Source organism: Chaetodon auriga, chromosome 10, assembly GCF_051107435.1.
Source record: "Chaetodon auriga isolate fChaAug3 chromosome 10, fChaAug3.hap1, whole genome shotgun sequence".
NCBI classification, from domain to species: domain Eukaryota; kingdom Metazoa; phylum Chordata; class Actinopteri; order Chaetodontiformes; family Chaetodontidae; genus Chaetodon; species Chaetodon auriga.
The window spans coordinates 220,001-242,500 of record NC_135083.1 but is presented as its reverse complement, the minus strand read 5'-3'; the positions used below and the strand labels follow the sequence as shown (position 1 = coordinate 242,500).

General features: G+C 46.1%; 2 protein-coding genes across 3 annotated transcripts in view; both read left to right on the top strand.

Moving 5' to 3' along the window:
• ccdc120a (coiled-coil domain containing 120a) overlaps positions 1-16,029 on the top strand; it is a 30,394-nt gene extending 14,365 nt beyond the window's left edge. The window contains exons 2-11 of the mRNA XM_076740820.1: positions 2,572-2,753; positions 3,720-3,834; positions 3,943-4,070; positions 4,217-4,330; positions 4,413-4,554; positions 5,713-5,769; positions 6,665-6,764; positions 7,106-7,899; positions 12,226-12,496; positions 12,613-16,029. Of these exons, the coding sequence (XP_076596935.1) occupies positions 2,706-2,753; positions 3,720-3,834; positions 3,943-4,070; positions 4,217-4,330; positions 4,413-4,554; positions 5,713-5,769; positions 6,665-6,764; positions 7,106-7,899; positions 12,226-12,496; positions 12,613-12,718 (1,875 nt within the window). The 5' untranslated portion in view covers positions 2,572-2,705 and the 3' untranslated portion in view covers positions 12,719-16,029. The remainder of the gene's footprint in view (positions 1-2,571; positions 2,754-3,719; positions 3,835-3,942; positions 4,071-4,216; positions 4,331-4,412; positions 4,555-5,712; positions 5,770-6,664; positions 6,765-7,105; positions 7,900-12,225; positions 12,497-12,612) is intronic.
• A 1,580-nt stretch (positions 16,030-17,609) lies between these two features.
• The window catches only part of abcd1 (ATP-binding cassette, sub-family D (ALD), member 1), a 14,101-nt gene continuing 9,210 nt past the window's right edge, over positions 17,610-22,500 (top strand). The window contains exons 1-9 of one of the 2 annotated variants that reach the window (XM_076740819.1): positions 17,610-17,879; positions 19,472-19,744; positions 19,850-19,965; positions 20,573-20,730; positions 20,849-21,036; positions 21,283-21,457; positions 21,546-21,736; positions 21,845-22,025; positions 22,108-22,250. In XM_076740819.1, the coding sequence (XP_076596934.1) occupies positions 19,616-19,744; positions 19,850-19,965; positions 20,573-20,730; positions 20,849-21,036; positions 21,283-21,457; positions 21,546-21,736; positions 21,845-22,025; positions 22,108-22,250 (1,281 nt within the window). In that variant the 5' untranslated portion in view covers positions 17,610-17,879; positions 19,472-19,615. Of the gene's footprint in view, positions 17,880-17,937; positions 18,384-19,471; positions 19,745-19,849; positions 19,966-20,572; positions 20,731-20,848; positions 21,037-21,282; positions 21,458-21,545; positions 21,737-21,844; positions 22,026-22,107; positions 22,251-22,500 lie in introns of those variants that run through there. The other variant, XM_076740818.1, reaches the window with a different exon arrangement.

The following is a 22,500-nucleotide window of genomic DNA, read 5'->3' as shown; positions in this document are numbered from 1 at the left end:
ATCAAAGTTGGCGTACCGGTGCGCACATTCTCACGCTAAGTTTATTTTTATAAATCACAACCTTTGCGTAGGAAGTTGCGTACGCAACTTTCAAGCCCCGTTTTGTGCGTAAGCAAGTTTTATAAATGAGGCCCCAGGGCTTTTGGATCCTGGTTGTTTCTGAGTTGTTGGTCTTAAGCTTCAAGGCATGGATGTGTCATTAGCGTAACGCTGCTTGTGGCAGCTAGCGTGCTAATGGAGACAGCAGATAGTTTCACTGTAGTTTTGCACCTTCCTAACCAGTTGGAAGGAACCCAGGGCTCACTGACCTGCTGACCACAGTTTGGTCTGGCAGCAGTCCTCATCTTTGGTCCAGTGCAGGTAAATCTGGTTCCTCAGTTGGACTTCCTCTGTGCAATGTTACCAGTTGACTTTCCGCTGTGGGCTCCAGTTGTGGGTAGTCTGCATCACCGCCTGCTTACTGCACCAAAGGCAATGGCACTTAGTGACCCCCATCACTTACTGGCCATCGCTGTTTCTCTTTGCCCGGCGACCACCGCTGGACCCCGTAAGTCATGTCTGACCTAAAAAATCTGCGGGCTGGACGGGGAAGTATCCATCCTGGATCAGATCAAAGATGAAGAACGGATTCTTGACTCCTTGATGACCATGGGCCCTGCTGTCACCACAACTGTCAGAATTTCTGGCTGGACTGGACTGGACTTATGTGGATGTTGCTGCAGCCATGGTTAGAAGATGCCATGGATGGTCCTCTGTCGTCCCCATCCACATCAGACCCACTGGCTGACCAGTAGATTTTCCATTCAGTACCAGCAGGACTTCCCCCCACTCCCCCCCACTGATTGTCGCTTACCCCATCATGTCCAGAGTCTGATGGACTCTTGTCGCCGCCTCCACTCTCCGTGGCTGCGTCCAGGCTGTCTGTCTCTCCTGTTGTCCCTCGTCCTGCAGCCAGCTGTCCAACAGGAAGCTCTGCTGCTGAGAAGGACGCCATCCCTTTGGCCAAGGATGGATGGTTGTTGCGACCATCCATCCAGTGGCCGGTGATCGCAGCTTACACTGTGGATGCTGAGCATGCCCCGTTCTGTCCTGACAGAACCCAGTCTTCATGCTGTCCTCCCCCTCAGCACTGACTGGTTGTGACTCCATCACTAGGAGTACCGATCGGAACAAAGGATGCAGTTCTTCAGCAGTCCGAGTTGACCAGATCTGGTTTTGATTCCCTGAAGCGCTGTGGTCCATCAGTCTGTTTCCTGTCAGCAGACTCAGTCTTCTCGTTTGGCTGCAGTCCACCTGCCGAGCTCACTGCGGGTTTGATTGACACCTTTAACCTGTTCTGGAATCGTCCATCGTTTTTTAATGAGGATGTCTCTAAACAAACACATCAGGTTCTGGGATGCTAACAGCTAACATGCAGCACTCTGCGCTGTCTCATCCGTGTGACTGAGCGCCTCCATCTCACTCACGGCCATCGGAACCCCCCTCTTCCTCTTCTTCTTCTGTGGTTCCACCTCAACCTACTGACCTGGGTATTAGCACCCCCTGCTGTCCTTCTCTGTCCTCAGCACCTTCGCCAACTCATCGCCCTGTTAGCAGTGTAAGCAACAAAGAGGACGTGAACCGTCCCTCCAGTGAAACTGAGTTTTCCGAATCAGGTTGGAACAAGGTGATAAATCTGATCACTGATCAGCTGCATGTGTCTGCAGGTGTGCACTTACCTGGTGACTACAGTGTCTTTACATGTATTAAACAAAGAAGAAGAGCTGTGGCTGTGGAGGCTCTGAGGTGTTGGAAGGTGACAGAAAATCATTCATGTGTAATGGAAGTAATTAGTACGTCTGTGGAGTAATCAGTACTGCTCAGTGTTTCTGTTCTCTAACGAGCACTGTGTGAATCCAGAACGTCTGCTCTCTCGCTCGCACTCATTTCCTTTTTTTCATCGCTCATTTCCTTCTTCCTGTTTCCTGTTGGGCTCCACTTCCTGTTCTCAGGGACGTTCAGTCTGTTGTCCTGCACTCAGAGGACATCTTGTTCTCCTGGAGTCTGTGTGAAAGGTTTCAGAGTTCAGAGAGGACAGAAGTCAAAGGTCAGGGGTCAGGATGTTACCTTTTCTTATTCCATTCATTTGTTTGTTTCCTTCATTTCTTTTTCATTTTTGGTTTTAATCTTTTTAAAATCTTTTCTTTTAAATCAAAAATGTGTTTTCAGTAAGTTCATCAGCAGTCAGCAGGAGGAGCTGCGACACGACGCGTGTGTGTGTGTGTGCGTGTGTGTCGTATTGTGTATTTATTGTTTTCACATTGATCTAATTGATTCAGCGATGATCAAAACAGTTGATCAGTCAGTTATCGTCATCAATCACTTCATTGATTCGTCTTCTAATCCCGTCAGCTGAACTGCGGTCAGTGAACGTAACACCAGCTTCTGGTTTAGCTGCTGTCTTTGTCAGGCGACTGATGTCTTGGTCACATGATCGTCATCACGTTCAGCCCTGTTGTTGTGACATTCCTGACTTTTGATTGGTCCTCGCTGTGTCCACCTGCTCTTATTGTTCTTTTGTTGTCTTTTCAGGTCAGAGGTGGAGCAGACTCCTTAACTCCCTCTGCAGGCTGAACCGGGAACTGCAGCTGCACCGCTGGCAGCCACGATCAGCCAACCAGCCAGTGGAGCAGTGAGGCGGGCCGTGGTTGGTGTTCAGGCGTTGAATGGCCACAGGAATAAACTACTGGAGCTCTTATGAACCCAGTCACAAGGTGAGAGTCATCGTTTCAACCACAGTCATCTGGGTCTGATGATCTGAGGGATCTCAGTTGGTTCTTGCAAATCAGGTCTTTGTAAATCAGTGAAGTGTCCTCCTGGTCCTGGTTCGCTCTCTGGCTGCAGCGTTCTGGTTGTGTTTTTGGGACGTCCTGCAGAAATGTCTGGAGATGAATGTGTGAAGCAGCTTTTCAGACCAAGACAGGAAGCTCCTAAACTTGCACTTACATCACACATGCATCAGTTACCTAATTAAAATAACCATAATGCACAATTTATTAACATTTGTTAACATCCTATTAACTAAGCATAACACACTACAAATTATTCAAAAAGCTATATCACATGTGGCTTACAAAATGCCATGTCAATGTATATTAGAAGTTATCTAAGTTAGCATAGACACACTTATAGCATTAAAAATTCCACAGTCAGGACGTCTGTGTGAACTTGCACTTGTGTTGCAAACACAAACTAGCCTCGGTTACCTTTGGGTGAAATTAGGTACATGACATGATGCCTCAATTCTAATAGTTGCTGGTTCAGCAAAACTAAAAACCCAAATACAGTCGTCTTCTGTGGCTAAGTAGCAACATATTAGCAAGAGGCTAATAAATAGCCTATAGGCTACTGTCACTTAGGTCACTGCATACCTTTATCTTTTGCCCGTTTCTCCTCTTCTTCTTTTCTTCTTTTTCTGAACTGGGCACCTGATGCTTCTTTGGTCTTTTACTTTGATCCATGATGAAGATGAAGACTCCACATCATTACCTTTTGCATTACCTTTTGCCAACACCGTCCGTCGGGAGTCACGTGATGTAAACAAATGTAATGTAATGTAAATTTTTTTTTGAGGGCGCATGGATTGCGCCCTGTGCGGTCGCCCACATTGCCCATAGCAAAAAGCAGCCCTGCTGGGGACAGTAAAGATTGACCTGAGCTGAATTGAATGTGTCCGACAGGTGAGCGAGTGCACGTGGGGCGGCGAACAGGAGTCGAGCAGCGAGGAGGGAGGAGGCGGGGTCACATGGGAGACTCAAGCCATGGAGGTCAAAGGTCAACTCATCTCAGCACCTGGTGAGCATGAACAACAACAACATGGTGATGAACGATAATGAGGAGGCGTGACAGTGTGTTTATTACCTGTGTGTGTGTGTGTGTGTGTGTGTGTGTGTGTGCGCGCAGACCCTTTCACCTGTGCAGACAGGAAGCAGAGAGAACGAATGGCAGAGCTGCAGGAGAGGAGGCGGAGCCTGCAGGCACTGCTGAGCACACGATTGGCTGAGCTTAGACGCCTCTGTCTGCAGGAGGCGGTGAGTGATGTCATAATTTGACCCCTCCCTCCAGCGGAGCTTGTCCAATCATAGCTGATCATATTATTTGGTCTCAGTCTTGTTTGTTGTTCTGAGCTTTAGTTGTGACTTCTTCGTGATGGGTTTCCTGTGTTTTCATTGGTCAGGAGCTGACAGGTGCAGTGCCCAGTGACTTCCCCCTGGAGACGGGAGAGAAACCGCCGTGTGTCCGACGGAGAGGCGGGACAGCTCGCCAGGGAAACAGGAAGTGTCGAGCAGAGGTGAGGAGAAGTCACGTGACCGCTGAAATGTTGGACATCAGGTCAGATCAGCTGAAGGTTTCGTCTCTGCCGTGTCCTTCAGGAGGAAGACTCCCAGCGCTCAAAGACGAAGAAGACTTTATTCAGCGGAGCTCTGAGGAAACACAGCGACTCTGAGCACAACACACACACTCAGACACACACACACCACGGCAAGAGGACCGTACACAGAGGCTGCCACACAGGTAAGGCTCACCTCAGCTCTCCACCAATCAGCTCTTTGTCCAGCCCTCTGACATGTTGGTGTGTCCCCCCAGCAGGGGGCTAGGCACTGGGCAGACCTGGTCCTGGTCCAGACCTGGTCCTGCATTGATGGCCTGTTTTCTCTCATTAGTTCTGACATTGGTTTGTTTGTACAGACTCAGCGAAGCGTTCGGTCATTTTTCTTTTGTCATGATCCATTCATTGGTGCCAGTAACCGTGCTGCACTGTGATAGGCTGAAAGAATCCGTCTGCGCTCCGCCAGGGTTGAAGACAACTTCCTGGATATAAGGAAGTGACATTACATCAAAGTTCAATCAGTTTGAGGAGTAGGTGTTGTCGACCTTGAACAGATGTGACACAAAAAGAAGCCGCTGAAAAGCAGCAGCTCACCTCCAAAGGCGACACCAATGACATCGTGACGTAGCATTTAGGTAGCATAGCATCATGTGACACTCCCTGCCGATTCTTCAGCGCCACCTCCTTGTCCTCATCCTCCTCCACCTCATCATCAGCGTCAGCTCCACCTCCTCAGCTGAACTTCTGTCCTCCGTCAGGTCCAAACCGATGTTTGTCCTGCTGTTGTCTTTTTAAAGAGCAGAAGCTCACTTGGTTCTTCAAAGTTCTGGTTCTGAGGTGAACCGGGTCAGATGGATGTTCTTGCAGCGGCTGTTTGTCCACACCGAGCTTTCCAAAAACGGTCTCACTAAACTTTATCGATACGATCGTGAATGTTCAGATTTCAGGTTTTAGAAGAAACAGCGTCTGACCCTCCAGCCAGACACGCACGCACACACACACACACACCCACACACACACACTCACACACACACACACACACACACACACACACACTCACACACACACACACACACACACACACACACACACAGACACACACACACACACACACACACACACACTCACACACACACACTCACACACACACACAGACACACACACACACTCACACAGACACACACACACACTCACACACACACACACACACACACACACACACACTCACACACAGCTGGCAGTAGATGAAAAGTCATTGTTATGAGAAAACAAGGAAACTTCCTTCTTCCTGCTTTTATTCTGAATCTTTGTGTGTGTGTGTGTGTGTGTGTGTGTGTTTCCAGACGACATGGTGAGGTCAGAGAGCAGCTCGACATCAGACTCAACAGGACACGATCACGGTAATTCAAAGAAAACTTCAGTGTGTTGTCACTCTGCTCTTATTTTGCTGGTTTCATTCATCGTCTGTGTCATCACAGTGACATCACAAAAAAGATGGCTGACAGGTCAGAAACACGCTTGTCTGGAGCTCAAACTGAAAGTCAGTCCACCAGAAATGTTGCCAGTAATCTGTCATTTCACAGGAAGTTATGGACAAAACTACCAAATAAAAGCACTTTGGGTCTGTGGGTGCGTTTCCTGCTCTCTTCCAGCTGAACCCAGACAGCTTCAGTAATAACAAACCCAGCAGAATATTTGTCTCCCTTGATTTGTTTGACATCTATAGATGATAATGATAACCTTCAGCAGAGTTTATGTTTTTTTATGTTTATATTTATTTTTGTACTCTGTGACACACGTGATCCTTCCACACCCATCCACTATACGTCCACCAAAAGTGGACAGCTCAGACTGTTTTTCTAAGGGTCACAACATTATGGTTTTTCTTTACTTTCACCTGTTCTGGTCCATTCTGGTCCGTTCTAGTCCGTTCTGGTCTGCTCTGGTCTGCTCTGGTTTGTTCTGGTCCGTTCTGGTCTGCTCTGGTCTGCACTGGTCCACTCTGGTCCGTTCTGGTCCGTTCTGGTCTGCTCTGGTCTGCTCTGGTCTCTCTCTCAGGCAGAAGTCTTCTTCTTCTTCAACAGCTGGCTTGTTTCTTTCTTGTTCCTCTAAATCAGATAAGCTCCATGAGGGCAGAGACGTAGAAGGACAGTCTGAGCTTGTCTGTTGGTGGTTGGTTGGTTGCTATGATGCTGTTCATTTGACTCTTTCTATTGGCTGTCGTCTGCATGAGTCTTTAGAACAGAAGTTAGTCATTCAGAACTTAAACTAACCGTCTGTCTGTCTGTCTGTCAGATGACAGTGTCTCTCAGTGTCGCCCCCCGCTGGTCTCTGCTGGATCTCCTGTGGAGGTTTTCTTCCAGAATAAAACCAGGAGGAACTCAGTTCACAACAGGTACACGCACACACCTTTCTTGCTGTGCTTGTGTGGACGCTATGACATCATATATCATATAATAATCTATTTCAGTGTTTCATTAACTGCTCACAGCACTCTGAATGCTGCCGGTGTTGTGAACCAGATCACTGCTGAGAGGGTTCATATCAGGCTCTTCATGACCATCAGACAGATGATCCATCATCAGTCATTGTCACTTTTCCCTCATGACAGTTCATGATCAGGGACTTTCAGCTGCTGAGTTTTAAGGTCTGGAAGTTGGAACTAGCTGATATGACAGTTTAACACCCACACTGTTCGAACCACACTGTGTCAACTTACTGTGCTTCCTCTTTCAGGACCGACCATCCGGAGACTCTTCAGACCAACAGGCCCCTCCCCCTGCCTCTTTCCCATGCCCCGCCCCTCCATCCTCCCCCTCCTCCCCCTCGCTCTCAGGACTCCTCCCCCTCATCTAGTCCCGCTGACCCAGGAGCAGCGGGGGAGGCGGGGGTCAGGGTTAATGCATCTCGTCACAGTAACAGCTCAGATGGCCTCCTGGACCGCATCAACCCCCCAGAGGAGGAGGTGGGGGCACAGCAGGGGGGACTGTGGGTAAGTGGCCTACTGGGGTCCAGAGGAACAAATACCGCAGGAGCATTGAGGAGCTCTGAGACACTGACAGACGGACGGACAAGGACAAATAACGGACTCACTGAGAGCGGAGGGACAGGACAAGGAAGAGGCGGAGGAAGAGGAGGGGGATACAACGAGGTCCTGCTGGACTATGTGTGGGGCAAACAGCAGCAACTGCAGCGACAGCAGTCCCAGACTAACAACAGGCAGCCAGTCACATCACACCACCAGCTGCTCTACAACGGTTACTCCTCCCAGCCGCCCCTGGGAGCCCCGCCCACCTGCCGTGGTCACCCAAGCGACCAGCGGCGAATCAAAGTGACCCGCACCAAATCCTGCGGCCCCTTCCTCCCATTACAGCAGAGCCAGACTGATACCCATAATCCTCCTCTTTCTGCCATCCAGCCAGATCCCCACCCTCATCTGCTGCCCCCGCGACCCCCACAGCTGCCCCCTAACCAGGATGCACAGCTGGAGGAGGCCACCAGGAGCCTCCACAAGGCCCTTGCCCTGGAAGGTAAGTGCCAAGCATGTTCTGTTCCATCACAACACCATAAAACACCTGAAAACTTTCTAGAAAACACCTGAAAACTTGTGGTACTTCCAGGATGCTAGCAGAACGTCGCCTGTTGCAGCAGCTCGTACCCTGTTTTTGGATGTCTGTGTATTTTCTTCACATAAACTTGCTTGTAGCACTGCAGTGTTTTAGTTGTGACGTTTCTGGTGGATTGTGTTTTCCCTGTACAAATGAATGGAGTATACTGTGCTGGACAACTTGCTTGAATTAGCTGGCTTCATGCTAGTACAGAGCAGTAAGAAGAGAGGCGGAGGTCTTTGTTAACTCTATGTGGTGTAATCCTGCACATGTGAGTGTGAAGGAATCTGTATATCTATATATGCAACACAGAGAAACTGCATCGCGCACTTGCAGCACTGCTGTTTTGTTCTGACGTCTGTTCCCAATTAATTGTCTATTGGACCTTAAGCACAACATACCAGCAACCTCAGAATAATCATGTATGTCATTGTGAAGGGGGTATACCACTGTTCCCTGCCCCCAATCAGACCACAGCCTGACACACTGTGAAGCCACCAACATGCATTTGGTGAAACAGCAGGTGGCCAGAACAAGGACTGTGAAGGTTTGCTCTAAGGATACAGAGGAGACCCTCCAGGAGTGTTTCCATGTCACAGACAGGGAACTGTTCCAGGAGGACTGTGGGGATCTCGTTGAGGGTGTCTCTCATTGCATATCAGAGTAACAGTTTCTTTGAGGACACCATTGTCCCCTCAAAAAGGCCTGCTGCTTCCAGAACAATAAACTGTGTATCAAAACTGAGATTGCATGTCTTCTCAACCAGAGGAAGAGGGTCTTCATGGCTTCAAGGGATCATGACCAACTCTGGGCTGTCCAAAGGAAGCTAAAGAGGAAACTGAGAGAGACCAAGAAGACGTGCAGGGAAAGGACTAAAGCCAAAGTAGGACAGAACAGTGAGGAGGTGTGGAACAAAATGAAATGACTGCAGCCAGTCTGTCTCAGATGGGGGCCCAGAATTTGCTACTGAGCTGAATCAGACTCAGTGTGTGTGGGTGTCTGACCCATCACCTTTGCTGTGGATTCTGCTCTCCTCTCCTAATGGAGATCAGGAAGATGTCTGTCTCCCTTTCTCTCAGTTCATCTGTATCTTGAGAGGCCAACCCCTCACCCCTCGGCCCTCCCCTACTCAGCATCTGCATGATCTGCATGACGTTGCATCTCAAGCCCCTCCAGTGGACTGTTGTCTCCTAAAGGAGAACTTCTGGCGATACACCCACATCCCGACACTGCATCCTGGATCACAGACTACCTTGCTTGACTGCCACAGTATATCAGCATGGATTGCTGTACCTCTGAGCTTGTCATTAGCAGCACTGGCGGACCTCTAGGAACTGTACTGGTGCCCTTCCTCTTCACTCTCTCCACCTCAGACCTTTGCTTTAACTCTGATTTCTGTCACCTTTAAAAGTTTTCCGATGACTTCTCCGTTGCTGGATGTATCAGCGGACAGTGAGGACTGATAGTGAGCTTCATCTCATGGTGCTACAACAATCACCTGAAGATCAATATCTGCAAAACCAAGGAGCTGGTGGTGGACTGGTAGAGGGATAAGAGGCCCCTGTCCCTGTTATCATCCAGTGGGAGGACGTGGAGAGGGTGGACAACAATGACAACAATCTCCATTCAGACGAGTGTTACCATATCAGAAATAATTTCTTTCCAGACTCACCTGTCTGAAAACATAGATCACATGACCATTCACATGCTCTCTGCATGTATGTGCGCCACAGCTGGTAGCATAGAAAAGAGGTCAGTAATTCCCATAATTCGTTGAGTTAACCACTGGTAGTCAAGGCTTATAGATATATACAGGCTGATGAATTTCTTTGAGAAAAAGGTCACATGATGAGACTCACAACACTGATGCCCCCTTCAGGAAGACACAGAGCAGACTGTCCTTCACGAGGAGACTACAGTCTGCCATAAAACACACTGGCTGTATTTGAAACCACCTCCTCTAGTAGCAGTGCATGCGGATTCAGCCAAACTGTAGATGTAGTACACAGTACTCAGACAAAAGCACAATCTACAGTACACCACAAATACCCAGATGTTGGTCTGATTCAGCAAAAATCTCCAGTCTGCATCAGACCAGTCTATCTCACCTACTGTATCCCACAACAGGAAGTGTTTACAATGTTTACAATGTGCAACACTAAATTCACTTCTGACAGGTTTTTAGGAGGTAATTACTGCAGTTTTGTACATTTTTGAATTGTTCACAACCGTTTGGCTCTAATTGTACCAGCCCAGGCCCCTGTAGTGTCCAGACCAAGTGCAGCACCCCTCACACCCCCTGATGCTCCGTCAGTGGACAGATTCAGTGTACAGTTCAGTGTGTCCGAGCTCTGATCGGATGATGTTTTTAAATCTGAATCTGTGAAGATAAAATCTCGTGAATATTTAACCACGTGGAGATGAAACTGGGTCACTGCAGCAGAAACACTCGTCTGTCTGCAGCATGAAGGTTTCCACCATTTAACCAGCGAGGATGTGAGGCCACCTTGTGGGAGTCAAGCACCATAAAACTTACCTGGATTACCATGTAAAGTTTCTCAGAAACGTGTTATTTTGTTTACAGCACACAAAATTAAAGACAGTCTGTCTGTGGTAGTTTTCTCTTATCTGCAGACTGGTAGGGGAAAACAAAGCCTGGAAATTATTTTATCCAAAACTGATTGTTTGAATGTTTCAATACACAAACATGTAGAACTCTTCAGTGCCTTTATTTTGGAATGTGGGCTCACATGGACTGCAGCACCTGGACTGGACAGGTGTCAGTAAACATTCAGAAATCCACTGATGTGATGAAGTTCATTCAAACTCCAGTTAATCTGATGTATTGGTGGGTCTAATGATGGAAGGTAGAAAATAGTGACAGTGTTTATAGAATGTATATTCAAAGCTTTATGTCGTACAGCGTTAATATCCCACAGTTCACTCACATTCAGGTTTGACTCTTGTGGAGTGTTTACCACTTCTACTGCTTTTATGTGATCAAACACTGAATGATATTTTCATTTTCATTTATTTTTGTCAACACCAACATTCATGTTTCAGCAAACTGTTTCTATTGTAACGTGTCAGAAGGCACCCACAAATTAAGGTGAAAGAGAAGCAAAGTTATCATAATGTTTATTTCCTGGTTATTGGACAAGGGATCCTCAAAAACCACATTTAGGACACATCATGAATTAATCCAACCACCTGTTCAACCAGTGCAGATATGGGACTGGAGAAAACAACACTGGTTCAGGAAGCTGAAGACTGAGTCAGTTTCTCCTGAAACATGGCTGATGCCAGCATGAACAGTATTGCCAATGGGGAATTTTTGGATGAGAGCAGCTTCCTCTTGATGTCAGCCAGGTGAGCTCCAGTGAAACACTCGACAGGTGTCTGGCTGGAGTGGACTGACACTCCTCAGCATGAGTCTCTTACCATGAGTGAGGAAGGGAGGCGGTGAAGCTGCAGTGATGCGCCACCTGGTGGTTTTAGAGGACTTTGCCACCAGTTCACGGGACTGTGTCAGCTTTAGGGACAGAGTTTGTTGGCTAGTTCAGATTGTCATTTTTTTGGAGGGAGGAGTAGAGCAGGAGGCCCACTCCTCCTGTGTGTTGCTTGCTTGCTGGGGAGGGGGCTCCTCCAGATATGGTGGACAGCAGAGGTGTTTAACTAGACGATGGTGAACTCACAGACAGCCACATCTTCACCAGAGAGAAGCTGTTTCAAGTCCATCTTCAATCGATTTGAGATCAAGAGGAAAAAGAAGAACATGAGTCAGACGACCACAGTCAAGTGACAACAACAATTACAAGACTCAAACAAAATGTCCAAAGGCGAAGAGTCCAATTTAAGGACCATTTGCAGGTAATTCAGATCACCTGGAATGTATCTGTACCTGAAAGTAGTTCCGTCAGGTGCAGAAAAATCCACCAAACTATACAGAAAGTGTGATGTTTAATTCTTCAGACAAATGTTGAATATGAATATCTGACTGTTCAGGACAGGCTGCAAGAACAAGGTCTGCCAGTGAACACCAGAGTCTCCATCAAAACTGTATCACCTGCAGTCCTGAAGTAGATTCTGAGGAAGCTTAGACAGTCAACGGTACCTGTTGAAATCACCACCTTTATGTTACAATACGACCGCAGCACTTTTCCAGTTCTCTTGAGTTCCAATTAAATCTGATCCAGAATCTGCTGCAGCTTCTCTTGATTTCATCTTTGATGTGTGTGTGGTTGACAGGTCTGAGGGACTGGTACCTGAGGAACACGATAGGCTCCACCCACCAAAACCAGGCCAACGGAAAGGTCAACACGGGGGTCAACACTAAGGTGAGCGAGGAGGTCAAAGGTCAGGTCGGTGGGGGCGGCGCTCCGCAAAGCAGACGGAGGACTCACGGTGTCATCCAGCAGTCGACCTATCGGATGGAGGCAAATCATCGTCACGCTCTGCAGCATCACAAACAGACTCTGCCACATTCAGCCACGTTCCATGGACACCCGCTGCACGGCAGGTGGGAGTTAGGTGACCTGTACCGGTACAGATCCACTGCTGTAGAACACCTGAGCTCCTGTACCTGACCAGCTGACTCTCTCTCTCTCTCTCTCTCTCTCTCTCTCCCTCTCTCAGGTCTGTGGAAAGCTCTCTCTACCATGACCCCTTCCCTCCTCAGAAGCAGGAGGTTCCTCTCAGAGACCTGACTCTGGACCAGCCGTCTCCTGGAACTCTGGTCTGACTCACTGACCAATCAGAATACTCATGGATAGATACATGGACCAATCCAGGCTGACTTCCACCTGCAGCTCAGTGTTCACGTCGTGTTTATGGTTCAAAAGGTGGTTGTCAGAACCTACCTCTGTCCTACATCACCTGAAACCCCGCACAACATGATGTCACACAGAGGATGATGATGTCGCTGTCCTGTTGAAGGTCTGACCTGGGGGGGGCTGCTGGAGGAAACTGAAATAAAGAGTGAACTAACCTCAATTCCCCCCCACCCCCGGTTAAACCCGTGTTGGACCACCACATGTCAGCGGCTCGTCTTCTGGACCAGGATTGGACGCTGCACAGCTTTGATGAACTGTTGTTTCGATCAGGGATGGAAATAATTCCAAGTTATTGATGATATCATTTAACAGACTGCAGCTGAAGTCCGAGCTTCTTCGGTGCCCAAAGGGTTTCTGGGTAAAAACCACAGCTGACGTGTCGCACGTTTAAAACTTGAAATGCAAACTGAACTGCAAGTTTTTTACTGTTGTTGGATTGTTTTTTCTAAAGTTTTCTACAACGACGTCTTGGTCTTTAATCTGTCATCAGACTCAGCTCAGACAATCAGGACTGAACCAGATTTTATATGAACTTTTGATAAAAGTGATGATGATGATGATGATGATGATGAAGAAGAAACTGTTGCACTCTCTCTCTGAGGACATGTAATCACCAGCTGACATCACCAGCTCAGTCCAGCAGACCAGCAGTTTTTAAAGTCTGAAAGATGAATTTTTGATAAAGTTGAAACTGATCAGATCAGGTGACCTGTTTGATCCCTCAGGTGAGTCCAGACAGAAGCCGTCAGGTGAGACTCTTCAGGTATTCTTACAGTTTGCACTAAAAGTTAAACAGCTATACTGCAGGTTGATAATCTATAAAGAATACAAAGACATAAACATGAGCACAGACAGTCGATCACATCTACGTCACCCAGTGAAGAACCAGTCACACCAGTAACTCCTGTCTCTGTGACTGGAAGCAGCATCAGGAGTCTCAGGTAAAACTGTCTGCACGATGCAAATTAAGCAAATGGTGTTCACCAAAAAAAAAGGTCAGATTTAAAACCGTGTGCGCACAAATTTTACCAGTAATAACAATACAGCCGTGCTTAACATGACGACAAAAAAAGTGCAGACCTGAACTCAATCAGAAACTCAGCTGCTGTTCAGTGTTGGAGGGACGAGACAGGAAGTTGGTGTCAGATGTCACAGATGTGAAAAAAATAGACAATGACAGAATAAATGAATGGCACACAGATCATAAACAAACTGAACAGACTGGACAGAAAAACAGAAACAAAATAAACATACAGTATATACACATATACAGGGTTAGGGGTGTATACTCTGTGTGTGTGTGTGTGTGTATAGATACAGGTATACATAGATACATATATAAAACCACCAATAACAGTAATCATGGTTTTTTTAGGCCACCCGTGTAGAAGAGGCTCCTGATGCTGCCAACCTTAGCAGATAGAAACCCGGCAGGCTAACTGTTAGCAGCTTTGCTAACGATGCTCAGAATGAATTCAGCATCAACGTTTTCGCGTTAAAGTTCAGGACAGCTGAACTTAAAAAGGAATTTTTGGTGGTCACATTCATTTTGACGTCTGTATGTATAATGTAAAATAAGAAAAAATCTTCCTCTTGAGGAAATGGTGAGAGGAACTTCCTGTCAGTCCGTCTGACAAGGACTTCAGTCCCTGCAGGACTCTGCAGGGTCAGAATCTAGACTCCAGTCCAATCCAGAGAGCAATAAGAGGATCGGAAAGTCCATTGAACCTGTGCAACCTTTCAGGATGAAAATCATTTGCAGTGACAATCAAGCGATGATGTCACAGTGTTGATTGATTGGTTTATTGATTGACTGAATGGAGCCTGTTTTTGGTCTGAGCTTCACGCTTTTATAAAATGTTCATGGACTCAACATGAATGAAATGCAACGTTTTAAAACATGAGTCAGTGTTTTATGGGGGTCTGACGGCGTCCAACTGACAACTGTTGTTCAAACTGATCAGTTGAGCCGAAACCTCTGAGTCCGTGTCGGTCTCTGTTTTTAGTGTCTGTCCAGAGTTCATTTCAGGTCATTCAGGTTCACAGAAACCAGTCTGATCTCGTTCCCTCCGACATGCACACAACACCTTTTCCTTTACCCTGACCCTAACCCTTCATTACAGAACCGTGGTCAGGCCAACGGTCATATGGCGGCGCCTCCCAACATGGTCCGTCAGCCACCTTTAATTTTCATGTTTCCTGTTTTATTGAACAAACAGCCATCCGGACAACATGATGAGTTCAACATGACTGCCACAAGTCAAATAAGACAGAAAAACTCTATTAACAAACGTCTTTAAAGGTGTGAGAGAGGAGGTTACCAAAACATTTCCATTGATGTGTCTTTAATTTAAAAAGGAAACAGCTTTATTTACTGTACAGGAAGCCATTCAGACGCAGTGGACACACCAGGGAATGAACGGCAGCTGGCTGGTAACAAAAAACTGCATTAACAGACATAGAAAACATCGAACGGCAGGGAAAGGAAGGCGAATAATGCTCCCATCGGCTTTCCATACGTCCGGTGCAGTAACATGGTCATAGGTCCAAAGTTCCCCCAGCAGAACCCCAGAAAGTATTTAAAGTACAGTATTAAAACTGTATTTATTCATGTACTTGTTCAGTTATATTTCGTCTAAGTTTTGTCTCACTGTGTTACAGTTTGCTGCTAGTTATTTCCTTCTGTGAGGAACATTAAATTTCCTTTATTTTCGTCTAAAAACAGTCAAACTTAGTTCAAAATATCAGATTCAGCCTTCAAAAGCTTTGATTCATCACGTGAGCAGAAAATATAAACTCGTCCTGCAGAGGACATGTCCTCAGTGTCCTGACAGGATCAGAACTGTACTTGTGTAGTACTCGTACTGTGCAGTATCAGCATTAGCATTATCTGGGTACAGTCCTCTCTTGGACCAGTATTTGTTGTGAGGACCAGGTGATGCTGGTCTGTGTCCCCCTTCAGGTCCAGGACCAGCTGGACAGTCTGTCAGTGTGACATCACAGCGGTCTCTGCTGTGATGTGTTCAGGTGCACTCTGTGCAGTTGGTGTTTCTTTACTTTTGAAACTTTCGGCTAAACAGTCTGAACTTTCTGTAAAATCATTTTCTATCTTTTTGGACACTTTTGTCATTTGTACTTTTTTCACTCTGAAGTCTTTCTGCTGTGTGATGTTGGAAAATGAAACAGCTTCATGTAAATAAATGAGTGACACTGTAACATGACGATTATTCCCGTGTTTTAGTATCGTTTCTCTTTGAAGCAGTCACAGAGAGAAAATTGATATCTTTGTCCGTTTGTAAACAGCTGGTTATAAACATTAAACAGTTGGTTATAAAAATTAAACAGCTGGTTATAAACATTAAACTGCTGGTTATGAAAAAACTAAGCAGCTGGTTATAAACATTAAACAGTTGGTTATAAACATTAAATAGTTGGTTATAAACATTAAATAGTTGGTTATAAAAAACTAAGCAGCTGGTTGTAAACATTAAACACTTGGTTATTAAAATTAAACAGCTGGTTATAAAAAAACTAAGCAGCTGGTTGTAAACATTAAACAGTTGGTTATAAAAATTACACAGCTGGTTATAAACATTAAACAGTTGGTTATAAACATTAAACAGATGGTTGTAAACATTAAACAGCTTCTTGTAAACATTAAACAGTTGGTTACAAAAAACTAAGCAGCTGGTTATAAACATTAAACAGCTGGTTGTAAACATTAAACAGTTGGTTATAAACATTAAACAGTTGGTTATAAACATTAAACAGCTGGTTGTAAACATTAAACAGCTGGTTATAAACATTAAACTGCTGGTTATGAAAAAACTAAGCAGCTGGTTATAAACATTAAACAGTTGGTTATAAACATTAAATAGTTGGTTATAAAAAACTAAGCAGCTGGTTGTAAACATTAAACAGTTGGTTATAAAAATTAAACAGCTGGTTATAAAAAACTAAGCAGCTGGTTGTAAACATTAAACAGTTGGTTATAAAAATTACACAGCTGGTTATAAACATTAAACAGTTGGTTACAAAAAACTAAGCAGCTGGTTATAAACATTAAACAGCTGGTTGTAAACATTAAACAGTTGGTTATAAACATTAAACAGATGGTTATAAACATTAAACAGCTGGTTGTAAACATTAAACAGGTTGTAAACATTAAACAGATGGTTATAAACATTAAACAGCTGGTTATAAACATTAAACAGTTGGTTATAAACATTAAACAGTTGGTCATAAAAAAACTAAGCAGCTGGTTGTAAACATTAAACAGTTGGTTGTAAACATTAAACAGCTGGTTGTAAACATTAAACAGTTGGTTATAAACATTAAACAGCTGGTTATAAACATTAAACAGTTGGTTATAAACATTAAACAGTTGGTCATAAAAAAAACTAAGCAGCTGGTTATAAACATTAAACAGTTGGTCGTAAACATTAAACAGCTGGTTATAAACATTAAACAGTTGGTTATAAAAAACTAAGCAGCTGGTTATAAACATTAAACAGCTGGTTGTAAACATTAAACAGTTGGTTATAAACATTAAACAGTTGGTTATAAAAAACTAAGCAGCTGGTTATAAACATTAAACAGTTGGTTATAAAAAACTAAGCAGTTGGTTATAAACATTAAACAGTTGGTTGTAAACATTAAACAGTTGGTTATAAACATTAAACAGTTGGTTATAAAAAACTAAGCAGCTGGTTATAAACATTAAACTATCTCATGGTGTGCTTGTCCTCACTTGGTGGCGGTCAAGCCGCCTTTGACCGACTCTGGTCCATCTGACTAGGCACAACCTGGCAAGGCTTAAGTTGACTCTGTGCAGCCAAAAGAGCCAATGGGAGAGCCCAACAAGGCTGCTGCCAGGTAATACCAAGACCTGAGGATGAGAAGAAGAAGAAGAAGAAGAAGAAGAAGAAGAAGAAGAAGAAGAAGAAGAACAACAACAACAACAACAACAACAACAACAACAGGAGGAGGAGGAGGAGGAAGAGAACGTCGGATGTGTGTCGGAGGGAAGGAAGGGTGTCTTCAGTATTGGGACGTGGCCCATCCTCTCAGGTAAACACAGGAGCTCTCTCGTGCTCGCGAATATGAAACACGGTAAAAGTCGTTGAATAACAGCGTGTCGTCACGTGTGTGGAGAGGAGGTGCCACCTGTCCGTGTCTGTGTGTCCGGACCTGGTCTGGGATCAGCTGAAGCGGACTGAGCCGTTAAACTTTCACTTCCGTCTTGTTAGCGGTTAGCTTTAGTTCGCTTGGCTCTTTGAGCTGCCGGGTCGTAAATCCCGGGTTAAAGTCAGTTCGGTGTCAGCTGGGCGGTACGGGGACCTTTGGTCGACACTCTTGTACTTGTACTTGTATTTGATGTATAAATACTTCAATGTAGAACTCGGTGACCGAGAGAAGCTGTGCGCTGTTAGCCGGAGGCTAACGTGACCCGGAACATTTCCAGTTTCAGCTAACGGTAACCGGAGCCGTTCAGCTGATCCGGACTCTGTCGGACTGAACGTGGACGTTCAACTGATTCCACATCAGTGAATTTGGATCAAAGTGTCGATGAAGGTCTGTCAGTCATACAAGTACACACTTCAGAGTATGAGAGTAGATCCGATAGAGATTCGATGATCCACCTGATCGATCGATTTGAAGTTCACCTGAGGTCAGGATCGATGTTTGTATCGCTTCTGTCTTAGGTACTTTAGAGGCTGTCAGGTGGTTTTACTGCATGGTATTAGTACTTTTACTGCAGTAAAGCACCTGAGTACTTCCTCTAAGAAGTACCTCTGAGAAGTACTCAGAAACAACGTGTCGATTACTTCAAGAAAAGTACCGATACCACACTGTCGAGGTAAAAGTCCTTTCACCTACAAGCGACCACTCAAAGTGAAGTGAAAGTACTTGTTAGAGGCTGGTCAGCGATGTACATGTACTCTGTACTGATGGAAACTTCAATCTATAACAGCTGTTTTGATCGAGAACATGTTTGTGAAGCTGTCAGATGAATGTAATCGAGTACAAAGAGGAACGTGTTTACAAGTGCAGAAGAAGAAGAAGAAGAAGAAGAAGAAGAAGAGGAGGAAAGCAGCATAAAATGAGAATACCAAGAAGAATCACTTTCTTCATCCATCAGACAGTTTCTGTTGTTATCTGGTTTCAGTACAAATAAAGGTTGAATTGAACGATGTGTGCAGGTCCTGGTTCTGGTTTACGAGTCCAGATACTGCAGCTGTTCACAGACCAGGTCCTGGTTTCTGTACCTGATGTTTATGTTTGCAAACACATAAACAGGATCCTCTGAAAACCTCTGAGCATAATACTGACCTTTCACAACAACAACAACAACAACAACAACACTGCAATGCAGCACAATGCTGTGTTTTTGTTTTTCATTGTTTGTGTTTGTTTTTTATTGTGTTTGTTTTATTGTGTGTGTTTGTATTTGTTTTTATTGTGTTTGTTTGTGTTTGGTTTTTGTGTTTTTTTAATTGTGTTTGTTTATAATGTGTTTGTTTTTTTATTGTGTTTGTTTTGCTGTTGTTGGATCATTCAGATCTTACATGAAGAAAAGCTGTTGGTACTGAAGTTCTACTTTGTGTATTTTTACACACTGTTTACCTGAGAATTTATTGACAGGTGATCTGTGTCTTCAGGTAGAGGCTCAGGTTGTGAGGTCAACATGTTGTTTCCGTGACGACGAGGCTGAAGTCCTCAGTGCACCCCTCTGGGACGGCATCTGGTTCGGACGCGCTGCCGTTACTGTCCTGTGATTGGTCGGCCATCACCTGCCTATCAGCATGCATCTGACCTATCAGAAGCTGCCGGCTCAGATGAGGCGGAGTTCCAGACTCCGGAAGCTAGCGGTCATGCTGCTCGCCGCCTACACCGTGAAAAAACTGTCACCATACATCTGGAGGAGGATACAGGTGAGACACACGCACACACACACAGAAACACACACACACACACACACACACACACACACTCTAACACACACACAGACTGCAGGTAACTGTTTGCTTTGTCTTCAGAGGAGCGCAGCAGGTAAACAGCTGGGTGAAGCTCACCTGCCTGTGGGCGTGGTCAGCACCTCCTCCTCCACCTCTGTGGACAACAATGGAGGGAAGAAGAAGAAGAGAGACAGCAGGTGTGTGTGTGTGTGTGTGTGTCAGTTCATTCATAAAATGTGACACAAAGTGCAGAACACAAAAACAAATAACATGCGACAAAACAAAGAAAACAAGGAAAATGAAATAAAGCAGAATGAACGCAGATCAAAGTTAGAAAGGTTCAGGTGTCTTCACATGTGCTTTAAAGGTGTGGACAGGTGTAGACTCCCTCAGACCTTCAGGTTGGTCCAGGTTTAGATTAACAAAGGCTTTCAGTTCTGGTTCAGGACCAGTCAACAGGTTTGAGTCAGAGGATCTGAGAGACCACAGAGACACAAATGTCTGAACCACGTTGGACAGATGACACGGAGCAAAGACAGTCAGAGAGACAGGTGACCAATGAGAAGGTGTTCAGACTATAGGTGACCAATGAGAAGCTGTTCAGACTATAGGTGACCAATGAGAAGCTGTTCAGACTATAGGTGACCAATGAGAAGCTGTTCAGACTACAGTGGCGTGCCTTCATGTGTGGTTGTAGCGTTGCGTTCATGAACAGCAGTTTCACAAAGTGTTCCTGAGCCACATAGAAATAACGTCCTCCAGAGGCGCACCGTGTTACAGGGACATGTCTCCGTCTGTCTCCAGGTCTCCATCAGTGAACAGGGAATTCATCCTCAGACTGTCTCGTCTGCTGAAGCTCTTGTTTCCACGGTTACTGTGTCCCGAGATCGGCCTGCTGGCTCTGCACTCCTTCACTCTGATGTCCAGAACCTTCCTGTCCATCTACGTCGCTGCTCTGGATGGTCAGTGAGCCTGTCTGTCTGTCTGTCTGTCTGTCTGTCTCTAATGATTCTCTTATAGTTGTAGCTGTGTATGTCTCCAGTGTGCAGATGGTCGATAGTAATCAATGTTATTGATCAGGTGTGATCGTGAAGTGCATCGTCCAGAAGGACCCTCAGGCCTTCGTCCTGCAGCTCTCCAAGTGGCTCCTCGTCGCAGTTCCTGCAACCTTCATCAACAGTGCAATCAGATTCCTGGAAGGTCAGCTGGCCCTCAGCTTCAGAGGCCGATTGGTCGACCACGCCTACCAGCTGTACTTCACCAACCAGGTCTCACACACACACACACACACACACACACACACACACACACACACACACACACACACACACACGCACACACACAGCAGATGTCTGTGTACTCTGATTGTCATCCAATCAGAATTCAGCAAATATGTTTCTGACGTCCTGTCTCTGTCCCCGTCTCTGTCTCTGTCTCCACCTCCGTCACTGTCTCTGTCTCTGTCTCTGTCTCTGTCTCCACCTCCGTCACTGTCTCTGTCTCTGTCTCTGCAGACTTACTATCGTGTCAGTAACATGGACGGACGTCTGTCCAACCCCGACCAGTCTCTCACTGAGGACATCGTCATGTTCTCAGCCTCGGTCGCTCATCTGTACTCCAACCTGACCAAACCCATCCTGGACGTGGTGGTCACCTGCTACACCCTGCTGCGCACCGCCCAGTCCAAAGGTACGCCTGTGTGACGCCGTTGCTCTAAGGTCTGCGTTCTGTTCACAGACTAGATGTCAGACCTCCTTCTGACTCCTCCTCCCCGCAGGAGCCAACACCACGTGGCCGTCCGTCATCGCCGGCCTGGTGGTGGCACTCACCGCCAAAGTCCTGCGCTCCTGCTCACCTCGATTCGGGAAGCTAGTGGCCGAGGAGGCGAAGAGGAAAGGAGACCTGAGATACATGCACTCACGCATCATCGCCAACTCTGAGGAGATCGCCTTTTACGGAGGACACAAGGTAAACGCCATCCTCCAGCGGACGGAAGGACAGCTAACCAGTGAATGAGTGTTAGAGGAGACCAAGGCCTTCATCACGTTGCGATGTTTGGGTGCGTTTGATTCATAGGTGGAGATGGCCCAGCTGCAGAGGAGCTACATGTCCCTGTCCTCTCAGATCCATCAGATCCTGCTGAAGCGTCTCTGGTACGTCATGCTGGAGCAGTTCCTCATGAAGTACGTGTGGAGCGCCTCCGGCCTGGTGATGGTGGCCGTGCCCATCATCACCGCCACAGGATACTCCAAATATGGTAAACATGCACCACACACACACACACACACACACAGCGCAGAGCCGCCGGCCGTATGACCTCTGACCTGTGATGTCTGCAGACTCTGAGGAGGTGAAGCAGGCGGCTATGGTGATGAAGGAGGAGGAGCTGGTGAGTGAGAGGACGCAGGCCTTCACCACTGCCAGGAACCTCCTCAACGCTGGAGCCGACGCTGTCGAGAGGATCATGAGCTCGTACAAGGAGGTGCACATCGTACTCCCCTTCACCTCCGCTTTAATCTCATGTAACTCCTTCTTCCCCTCTTCCCTTAATCTCCTCCTTTTCTCTGGCTCTTTCTTCCTCCTGCTCCTCTTTTTCTCTGCTCCTTTTCACCATTTGTCTTTCTGTTTTTTTTTCTTTGTTCTCCTCCCTCCTCTGCTCCTCTTTTCTCTCCTTTTCTCCTCCCTCCTCTGCTCCTCTTTTCTCTTCTTTGATCCCCTCCCTCCACTGCTCC